Source organism: Paecilomyces variotii (genome assembly GCF_004022145.1).
Source record: "Paecilomyces variotii strain CBS 101075 chromosome Unknown C8Q69scaffold_6, whole genome shotgun sequence".
In the NCBI taxonomy this organism is placed as follows: domain Eukaryota; kingdom Fungi; phylum Ascomycota; class Eurotiomycetes; order Eurotiales; family Thermoascaceae; genus Paecilomyces; species Paecilomyces variotii.
In genome coordinates this window covers 1,363,683-1,374,587 of record NW_021167145.1, presented here as the reverse complement: position 1 = coordinate 1,374,587, position 10,905 = coordinate 1,363,683, and the positions used below count along the sequence as shown (strand labels likewise).

The following is a 10,905-nucleotide window of genomic DNA, read 5'->3' as shown; positions in this document are numbered from 1 at the left end:
GAAATCTCCTAGTGAATCAATCTACTGCCTTGATTGGTAAAGCAGTCGCAATTGAGGCTAAAGAGAGTATCTCTCGAATATCTGCATTAGTGTCCCAAAAAGCTATTAAGGCGCATTAAGTTCGACGGAAGATAACTCCAAAATATTCATACATCCGCCCGTCACAAATATGTTCACGAATCAAACAGAAGGAGAGCCACCGAATATCATTATACATCCAGAAGGCACGTGCATCTCATCAAGAGAGCAAAAGAATCAAAAGGTAGAGCGGAGCAAAGACAAGAAACAACCCCACCAACATAGTGAAATGGTATATAGCAGTCTGCAAATAGCAAAGTCGCAAGGCACAAAAATGAGATAAAATATCCAATACAGGCCAGCCCGGATGATTGAAGGAACAAGAATTAGAAGAAACGTGACTTCGTCGCCAATGCAAGGGACCGCGAGGCCCATGATGCGTCTTGTTGCGTGTTCCAGTATGCAGTCATTCTGTGTCTCGTAAATGCGGTTCAAGAAAAAAAAAAATCATGTCAGTCATCCCGAGATTAATGATAATTAGACCAAATTGGTAATCGTAACCAGGCCGTGAGCAGTCGTGGGACAGTCATGTTCGTGATCTCGTCATGGTCAATCATAAAACGTACCCCTGAAGGGTAATCCCGACATCATACATCGTGTTTCGGATAAAAAGGATCGTTATTAAACGCTGGCAGTCCTCCGTTTCACCTCGCTCGGCTTCTGCGCATAGCCGATCAATAGTCTGAACCCGGTTCCTCGCTTCTGACACTCCCGCAGAAGCTTCTTATCCGCCCAGATGCTGTGGTCCAGGTCTCCGTCGGGCAGGACGGGCATCTCATAGCAGCGCGTGAACCACCACCTGCCCACCTTCGCGACAATCTTGGCGATGGATTCATCATTGGATGCCGACGGAGATGGATCAGAAAGGAGATCACCAAGAGAGACCTCGCCGTCATCAGAAGGACTCTTCCGCCGACCGCGTGGCTCCCTAGCAGATCCCACCCGCGCTGAACAGCCCGTTGATGTCGACACAGCGGCTGTCGTGACTGAATGACCCGAAGCTGAAGAGTCTGAAGAGCCAGCGATTGCCCGGGCCACAGGAATGCTCACCATACAACGGTTGAGGTTTTCAAACCCACGTCTCCCAAGGAGTCGCTGGATGCTATCACTAGCCGGCTTCAAGCTGATCCGTGGGTCTGACATGCATATTCTCTCCTTCAACATTCGCATTGTTCGCCGTGTCCGGTTACCCATATTCACTAGGTCCAAATCAAGTACGCTCATCTCAAGGTAGCCACCAGGGCGCAGAACTCGCTTGCACTCCGAAATGATATTGCGTTGTGCAGCTTCAGAACAAGCGGCCGGGAAGCGAAGGACACAGACCGAAAAGAATCGTTTCGGGAAAGGAAACTGCTCTTCCATGCTTCCATGGTGGACGCTCTGATGGTTAGCAGGGGGCTGCCAGGCCTCTGGGTTGGTGGAAGGGGAGGGAGAAGGCCCCATTATTAAGCTGTAGACAGTAGCGGTGGGGTAGGTTAAGGCACAGTAGAACGACCAGTCATCGTTTCCCAGTCCATCAATAACCAGTATACGCTCTTGCTCTCGCGACTTTATCATATTGTGCGCAGGACTGAAGAGTACTCGTCCAAATGACAACCACCTGCTGGTCATTAGAGACCCAGAACGAAGATTGGCCTGTGCCATAGCTCCTTGTCTCTCTCGTTCAGCAAGATCTGACAGGATAGTGTTACGATGGCGAGCGGACTCAAAGCTTGTCGACCGTGAACGCGAAGGCGATCGCAAGAACGTCGCAGGCTGCTCGCCCTGAACAACGATGGATGGATTAGCTTGTGGCGTGAGGTCCATGCTTTCTGTGTTCCGTTCAGCGTATCCGCCAATCAGTTCGCTGAATGAGACCTGAGTACATGGACTAATAGACGAGTGTAAAGCGGTTGCGATTGTCGACCGACGAAGACGGACAGAACTGGTGCTGGACCTAGCCGACTCTTGTTCAGGACCAGCAGAATTAGAAGTTGCCCGGCCGGGTTCATGAGCATTCAGTTCAGCTTGCAACGTCTTGCTCGCCTTTGTTGCCAGCTTGAAGGAGTCGTCCGCTGCACATTCATTCCTTGCCTTGGCATTCGACGTTTCTGGGGAGAGATTATCAATCAGATCATCATACTCATTCCACACTTCGTCCTCGGTGGGCCTAGATCCTGGTTCCGCGGCGACAGCAGTCACATCTGCCAGACTCGGTTTTCCTTCTGAGCTGCTGGATCCTGATATAACGGACTCTTTTCTCGGGGATAATGCCAGGAACTCGTCATCCGCATAAGCTCCGGCTGGGAACCTGAATTCTGCGGCAGGGATAGGGGCACTGAATGGCTTGGCAGTCTCCGGTTCTGAGTAGAATGGCCTGCTGGGTAGAACGTCCGTCTGAATCCCGAGAGCTGGGCGACTGGACACGTACCGTTGCTGGCTCTGATCACCAGCCGTGACCGTCAATGAAGGAGCATCCTCGCGACTGAAAGGCCTAGAGAATGACTGCGTGGCTGGTTTATGCTGTCTATCTCTCCGCGAAATAACCGGCGGAATCCGGCCAACGGAAGCAAGACGAACCCGACGAGCCTTCTGAACCGTTTCCAGTTGTCCAGAACCTTGGGGATCATTGCGAAAGTATACCTTGGGTGAGGACCGGCCTTCTGGGAGACGTTCAGCTTGCAACAGGGGTGGAGATGGCAGCAGGATAGACTCGTGCCGTCTGATGATGTTCAGACCAGGAGGGACATCAGCAGATGGCTCTAGATATTCCGTCTCGGTTGGTGGTGACTCCTCCACGTGATGCAGGATATCATCCAGAGAGTCTGAAGAAGTATCTAGGAGAGCATAATGAGGTATCGTTCGGCTGCCTGGAACGGGAGCGACGGCCACAGGAAGCTCAGTAGTCGCAGGTTTTACATTATTGTCGTGCACCAGCTCTGAACGCCCCACTGCTTGGCTTCTCTGGAAAAAGTTCCACCGCGACGTCTTAGCCCGTAGCTTTGGCTTGCGGTTCGGATCCTCCTTGCTTTTCCCTTTGCGATCTGGTGAGGTGGAGATAATCGGCTGTACGTCAGGAAGCAGAGGAACAGTCGAACGATCGGTCTTCTCCGGCCGGTGCGATGCCGGGGTGTCTGCTTTAATTCCACTTGGCGACACGGGCTTTCCTTCATTCTTGTTGCCAAAGAGCTGTGACCTCCGGAACGAAATGCGCTTGCTTACGACAGGACGCAATTTTGCATTCTCCGTTTGCGCGTGGGAATGGTCTTGCTTCCATGGTTCGGGCTGGGACTGACCAGGAGGACCTGGAATTGGCACAAGCGAACCTGTCGAATAAGCTCCTTGCTTTGCATTCTTTGCATATATCGCCAGATTTACCGTCGAGGCATTGCTGTGAGTGCCGGTGGTCTGCTCGCTGCGTACTCGAAGAAGCTGCGCGCCATCCATTCCACCGCCATTGATGACAACAGGTTCGAGACGGTCAAGTAGAAAGTCATCAATTTCTGGACCATCAGAGCCGTGAAGACTGCTCTTGCTGCTGGAAGCTGACTTTGCCGCACTGCGTGTGGTGCTAGTCGACCTTCCTCTGCTACCGCTGGTGCTGCCAACGCTAGGTCGTCGACCCCGCTGGGCATATCTCCCGTAGCCCTCATGACCAGTTCCTGCAACAGGCCCCTTCCTAGTCGGTCTGTCGCTGAGGTTCGCGGACTGTAGATCTGCGTTACTCTTGGGCTTCTTAGCAAAGATTCCAAAACGCTTGCTGGGGGATGAAGGCACAGCCTTCTTGTCCTGAGGTGGAGTCTTTGTTAGAGTTCTCGTTGACTTTGCACGGCTTCCTTGGTGGGCCGATGGCTGGGACGGTAGCCGGGCAGAGCTTCTTGACTGAAATGATTCAACAGATGCTGCAGCTGGCTGTGAGGGAGCTGGGTGAGATTGGTCGCCTAGATGTAGTTCCTCTGCTGACTCACGCCGTTTGTGTCCGGTCGTTCGCAGATAAGGCAAGTTGCTCTTGATCACAGGAGATGGCTTCAACTCGAGTTTCTCGGTTCCTTCGCGGCTGGGCCTCGGAGGCACACTGGGTGTAGATGCGGGTTGTTGTGTGATTGTCTCCTCGGACATTCGAGGGGAAAACACACGTCGTTCAGCTTCCTCAAAATGGCGCTCATCCTCCTGCTTCTTAATAACGTCATCTGTTACGTTTCGCGCTTGCTGTCTGAAGTTCACAGATGATTTGCGCGGCGGAGCTGCGGGACTCTTGCTGAGATCCCTAGCACCTACAATACCTTTCTGTTGGTCTTTCTGGCTTGATCTAGTAGATGGATCAGGAGTCTGTGTTTTAGCCGGATACCGCAACCTCGTAGCACTTGCGTCTGTCCTTTCTATTTGCGGACTGGATGCCAGAGCCCTGGATGGTACTGGTAACCTGGCCTGAGTAGGACTTGGTTGCCTCAAGCGGTAACCAACCTTTGTTGGCTGAACAATCCCGGGCGAATAAGATGACAGGGAAGTTGGGGTTGATTCCCTGCTCCACATGCCCGGTGATCCAGAGTAATGCGTGGAAGGACTGCTGGCGGAGGCAAAGTGTGGCGTCGGCGGTGGGAGGTTATGAGTTGATAGGCTAGCAAGTTCTTTGGGAATGTCCCTAGTTGAAGACTCGACTAGTTTCTTCTCACTTTGTGACTGCGGATAATGGGATGGAAGTACAGGCGTTACCTGCCCCGGAGGTGGTTCAGGATGACGGGGCAACTCAACCTGCGCAGTATCTATCTTCGAAAACTGCTGAGGCTTCGGGACTATGGTGTTGCCTGCCATGTTTGCGCGCAATAACTCAACATCTGACAGTCCTGACAATCTCTTGATACCTTCAGCAGGTTTGCCAATCAAAGGAGCTTTCCTGCGTAGAACATTCCGGGGACGGTCCTTGACGACAGGGGCTTGTCTACTCGACTGAGCTGCAATAGGTGGTGCTTGCACCACACTAGGTGGTTGCATGGTTCGGCCTGGAGTTGACAGATTAACTGAAAGACGTCTCTGAGGAATTGATGAGGCCCCTCCAGATGGCCTTGGAATTAGTGATGGGCGTGCACCGTTACTAGATGATGAAGTTGAGATAGGAGGGCGAGGCGTCATCACCCGGCGGCTATCCTCGGTTTCGGATGCCAACGACGTGCTCTTCTTCCTAGCAGCGACGGAAGTTGAACGTGCAATCTGTGGCCTCGATGACTGTGGAACAGGAAGGCCTGTGGAAGCCATGGGGCGGGACGCTGTTGTATCTCGCGGATCTCGAGACTGGGGAACCAGCTCTCTGGGTCTCAGGAATCGACCCCTGTCCGGTCCGTACGACGACATGGTGTGACCCTATCTCGCAATTTCGGCTCCAGGGCCGAAGATAGAAGATCCGACAATAAACCTGATAACTGGAAATATAGAATCATCACGTCTGACGAAGCCCAACTTGTATTAGATAGATCGCCCGGTTGTTGCGTTGCTGTGATGTTGTAAGTCCCTGTACAAGAAGCCTGGTAGATTTGGCACAGCTGCGTCCACTCACATCTTCAGAGCTTATATATCGCTTGCGAGTAAGAACATTAAACATGTAAGTGAAAACCATAATAGAAAAAATGATCTTGAAAAGAAAGTATGCTGGGGTATTCGCTGAAGCGGCACATGAGCAGGATGATGTGCGATGAAAAGGAACTAGCCACCGGTTGTAAGATCCTCTATAGAAGAAGAGTCCAAGTTAAATAACTGCACACATAGGCAAGTAACAACAGACTGGCACAAGAAGCTGTCAAAAATCAAGCATGAAATTAGAATATTGGGTACAATTATGCACCTGCTCCGCCACAGTACGGAGGGGCCGTCGTCGGGGAGAGTGGCTAATTTTGCAGGCGAGCCAGGCTCGCTTGTAGCCAGAGGCGCAAAACCACGTCACCTCCCCAGTGCCTGAAGTATACAGAACTGAGACTACAGAAATCAAAGAGGGCGGGAAGAAGTTGAGCACAGGGTTGATAACTCTCGAGAGCCCGAAGGCTCTGTTGGGTTTTCAGGACAGATATGGACAAGACAGGATTAACCCTCATGGTGGGGAATTCCGAGAGCGGCGGCTCATTGGAATCTCTCAGCAGACCTGGCGTCTCTCGTACGCTCCCCTAGACAAGCTCTTGAATTGAGCAGGGTGATAATCGGTCACTTCTTCATTCACACTGGTTGACAATCCATGCTTGACGACGGTCCGGTAGAGTTACGGGCGGGAACGGGGCCGAGCAGCGGGTGAACAGCCTTGGGAGGGCATTCCACGGTTGGATAAGAGACTATGGACGGATAGATCCACACGGAGGCCGTTTGTATCGTTTTAGAAAGGTATCCGGTTGAGTATATCCAAAGGATTTTTGCTTGCGATGCCGGGCATGCTCCTGACGCCGCAGAGTCAGAGCACAGAGGCAGCGCTAAGCGCAGGCAAAGCTGACAGGCTGCGATGCAGAGCAGTGGCGTTGTATGGCATGGGGCCGCATGCGCAGCCTCTTCTTCCCGGCCATATTATTGACCAGCGTTCGATAGTCCCTAGACGAGAGCTCGAAACAGCTCTGTACTGGTACAGCACATATGTTTTCCGGCGGTTGTGCGAGCATGAAAGAGCGAACGAGGTGAGAAAGGGCTTCGTGGGTCAGGTGGTGGTCAGTGACCAGTTGCATCTCCAGGCGCCACGGAGACGCCGACGCCATGCAGATCTCGAGGGCTTGGAAGAAGAATATGACAACCGAACGCTCTCATAAGTAGTAGTTATAACTGTGGCCTTGCTGATCGCACAGATGGCCAGATTTTTAACAGCCTACGAACGGCTCTCAGAGCACAGGAACTATGCAGCCAACATCGGAGACACCGATACACATTTCTCGACTGTCCCGCAACATCATTAAATATGGTCTTGGTCTCTAGCAAGACTAAATAATACCTACCACGGACCATCTGCGAGGGTTCATCATCGCAAATGTAGGATAAACAAGCTTGTTATGAACTGATTTGAAGGATCCGCAAATTGTGGTTGGTGGCATAGAAAGCATTTCGAGTCGCAATACTTCAGACATGCTCGGGTATCGCCATACTTACAGCGCAAGCACCTGACGAAGAGGCACCCAGCTAGATACCTACCCCAACAGTCTTGACTCAACACATGCAGATGGTCACCCAGTTGCTACCCATCACAAGTTGTTGGGATATTCCCTGTTGGATGCTGTTCCCTCTCTGCTTCTGCAAAAGCTTGACGAACACTACTACTGTGAACACAGGAGATATCTCGCTGGCGTCACCTCTCCGCAGCCGACTCCCTGTTTCGTCCTTGAACCCTCACACTCGCTCCGCTTCATCACAACCGATCACTCCCATAGAGAGCATCTAGACTGACTGATTTGAAAAGAACATGCGCAAGTCCGTTTCAAGGGTAACTGAGCGGTTTGTGCTCTTCCAGTCCCACATGGAACCCCGCCATGCTTGACCATAGATGACCATATAGAGATGCCAGGGACCATGATCCACCTCTGACCGGTCGTTCTATGGTTCCAGGTTCTGTCAAAGTTCCTAGAGCCCGTGCTGAACCATGTGGAAGTAAGCATATGATTTGATCGCGGACTGGTTTACGGGCATGCGTTAACAGCGGTATCACATCCACCGTTCGACTTAGGACAATCCTCTCACATCCAGTAAACGGCACCCAAGAAACTGGATTCGCACGGGATACTTTAGGGTCCATGCCGGTTGTGGAGACCAGGCGGCTAAACGAAGCCTTTAGCAGAGGCGAAGAGACGCACAGAAGCTGCGGAGGGGAAGCCCGGGCTCTAAGCAATTGTTACTGTAAATTCCGGAGTGAGCTGTTTTGAATTCTGTATGGTTGGCCGATAGCGCCCCGTGAATGAGAACGCCTGCTAGTACGGAGTACGTACTTAGTACCGCTTATCCAGTGGTGAGATCCATTTCCCGCTCGACGGGCAGACTCGAGACCTATACGGAGTTAGAGGGTTATCAAGACACGAAAAGAGCCTGCCTTTCCTCATGCAGTAGAAGGTCACCAACATGCAGAAGCTTCCTGGAGAGCTTGAACGGCAATCGCCCGCACGGAGTACTCCGTGCTGCAGCTGTAGATCCCAGATCGATCTGCAGCGACATCAGCTGGCGTTGGATCAGATCGAGCGGTCGCTGGGACATCGTCGCAAAGACTACTGCAGGCAGAGTTATTTTCGGGCTGTTCGCGGGCGGCGACTCGGCGCTGGTTCGCTGCAGGTACCGCCCGGGCGCTGCAACTGACTGCGCCGGCAGCGCTCTTTCAGCTGCCATGATGCATACTGGTAACTGTATGTATCTCGCAGCTTGGTGAAGCTTCACTCACTTCGCCACCGTCTATTTCGGAGAATTCTCTCGGTTGTTGAAGCTTCTCTACGGATCCACGACCGCCGTATGGTAGACATGACGGATTCAGTTTTGCCGTTTATCATGACAGCGGAACAGCCCCCGCTGAGGCAGTGTTCCTGTTGCACTCTCGCCGAGTAAGTAGTCAGTGTATGTACCAAGTATTATGCAACGTATGCTGTATGTATGCGAACACTGTCCTCTCATGTCCGAAATTTCCCAGTAGTAACAGGCAGGCTTCTACGTTTCTTCGGGTGTATGCGCTTAAAGGGATTTTCCAAAGTTTGTCTGTCCGCTGACGGTTGTTTTACAGTGCAATTGGAAGCGCCAGTCTTCCAACCCGCGTTCGCCTATTCTCCTCCTCAATAGACCCTGGTCTTCTACTTTCATCCCAGTCTCAAAGGCCCCTCCAAAATAATAAGAAAATCGAAGAACTCGCCGATTCGAGAGTAAAAAGGCCTTTCATTCCGATAAAATCCATCCACAAACGCCTGTAAAGTAGGAAAAGATGTCAAGAAAAGAGTGATAGAACGGCGAATACCGTCGATAGTTGTATTACGCAGCAGTCGCGAAGCGCTTCTTTCGAGCCTCCAGCGCCAGACGGTCTTTCTCACTCAAGGCAGGCTTCGCCTCGGTCTCATTGCGGTTGCGATTTCCACCGTTTCCACCACCATTGCCGCGACGGCGGTTTCTGTTCCTTCCATTGAAATCGCGTCGCTTGCCTCCTCGACCACCCTGTTCATTATCACCGCGGCCTCTCTTGCGTGACTTTTCATCTGGCAGCGGTTGGTCCAGACCCTTGATAGCAACCTTGGCGTCTCCGTCAGTTGTGGCACCGAAGCGCTTGGCCCTGGCAACCGCCTTCTCTGCCTCCTGCAGAGCCGTCTGCGAGTCCTCGACAATCCCAAATTTCTCCGCACGAGCTTTACGCTTCCTTAGCTCCTCCTCGACCTCCGTAGAAGGCAGACCAATGCTGTAGTCGACAGCTGGCTTCTCCGGCTCGGCGGGAGTTTCTTCCGCAGCAGTAGCTGCTTTCTCTGCCTTTTCTTCGGTGATGGCAGTGGCAGGAGCATTCCCCTTTGACTCGACCTTTAGGTCGTCCGTCTTGGCAGGATCAGTGTCGAGCTGCTGATTTGGAACTGCGACAGGATTCGGAACCTCGCCCTTTCCGCCGGCAGCCATGGCCGCAGCACCTGCTTCAGTAGAAGGCTTCACTTCGTCGTCCTCCCAGTCGATTACATCCTCTGCATTATCGGTCTTAGCGGCAGATGCAACGGCCGGAGCAGCGGCGGGGGCGTCCGTGTTGGTTTTGCTATCGTCTTCTTGAAGGCGCGCGATCAGGTCGGCCTTCTTGCCATTGTGCGGCAAGGAACGAGACTTTAGGATCTCGATCAGCTCCGCATTCGTCTTCTTGCTGTAGTCGGTCGCCATCTTGGCCAAACTTTGGTCGTCCTGTGGTTAGGAGGATGAGATGAACGATAATGCTTTGCGAAAGGGCGCTGACGTCGACACCGGCTATTGTTTGAGGACTTTAGGTTGGTAATAGAAGATTGAGTAAATTAAAGACAGGATCCGCGCATGGCTACCTGGAGTTGTTGAGCGGTAGATCCGAGTGAATAAAGGAAATAGGCAAAGATGAAAGGATCGCCTTGTCAACAGCGTGTTGACTTCACCAACCGCGAGGGCAAACTTGCGGCGCGCATCACCATCACGTGGATGACACGATGATTTAGTCAGCATCTGGCCAGAGCGAACTTAACTAACTACAAGTACATCTAATCTAAGTAAATGTTGTAAAACTTTAGCGCGAAGCGCGTTAGGCCAATCAGATCCCCTCAGGTCTCTCAGGCCAATCAGATCCTCTTAGACGCGGAAAATGCCAGTATAGAGTAACTAAAAGTGCAGAAGCCTATAGGGACTTAAGGCCTCTTATTGTCAAGGTGCGGGCTCAGGAAGCAGGTCAGAACAAATAGAATAAGGTAGTTGATACTAGGACTAGCTATGGGATCTCTATCTAGCTGATTTAGACTAAAATAGGCTGTTGCAGGCAGGCTTAATAAATAAGATATAGCTTAAGGAGCTTAAATTTAGATTAAGCTATATATTAAAGATATCTTTATAAAATTATATAATTCCTTATATAATCCTCTATATTAGTATTATAATAATACTCCCCTCCTTAAAATTAAGCTTTATTAAGATTATCTCTAGGCTTTAGCTTATTTAGATAGCAGTAATAGAAGTTTATAATAATTTCCTAGGCATATTATAGATAATATATAGGCTCTTCTATTAGATTATTATAGCCTAATTACTTAATAATATATTATAATTAGGGGTTTCTGTTATAGTGCTAGTATAGGAGATAGAGATCTACTGGCTAGTATTTATATAAGGTATTATATAACCTTGCAAAGATATCTTTAGCGCATAGCTTAATCTAAA

The 10,905-nt window shown here is 51.1% G+C and overlaps 2 protein-coding genes across 2 annotated transcripts; both read right to left on the bottom strand.

The window, feature by feature from the left end:
- Positions 1-576: 576 nt before the first annotated feature.
- On the bottom strand, positions 577-5,702 carry C8Q69DRAFT_286471 (hypothetical protein). The gene is made up of 2 exons (XM_028626971.1): positions 5,609-5,702; positions 577-5,545 (listed from the first exon to the last, which is right to left on the bottom strand). Exon 2 carries the CDS (start codon positions 5,404-5,406, stop codon positions 700-702), a length of 4,707 nt encoding a protein of 1,568 aa, XP_028484889.1. The 5' UTR covers positions 5,407-5,545; positions 5,609-5,702; the 3' UTR covers positions 577-699.
- Positions 5,703-8,810: 3,108 nt separating this feature from the next.
- Positions 8,811-10,231, bottom strand: C8Q69DRAFT_286524 (hypothetical protein). Its single transcript, XM_028626972.1, has one exon. The coding sequence runs from the start codon at positions 9,889-9,891 to the stop codon at positions 9,016-9,018; it is 876 nt and encodes a 291-aa protein (XP_028484888.1). The 5' UTR covers positions 9,892-10,231; the 3' UTR covers positions 8,811-9,015.
- Positions 10,232-10,905: the final 674 nt, after the last annotated feature.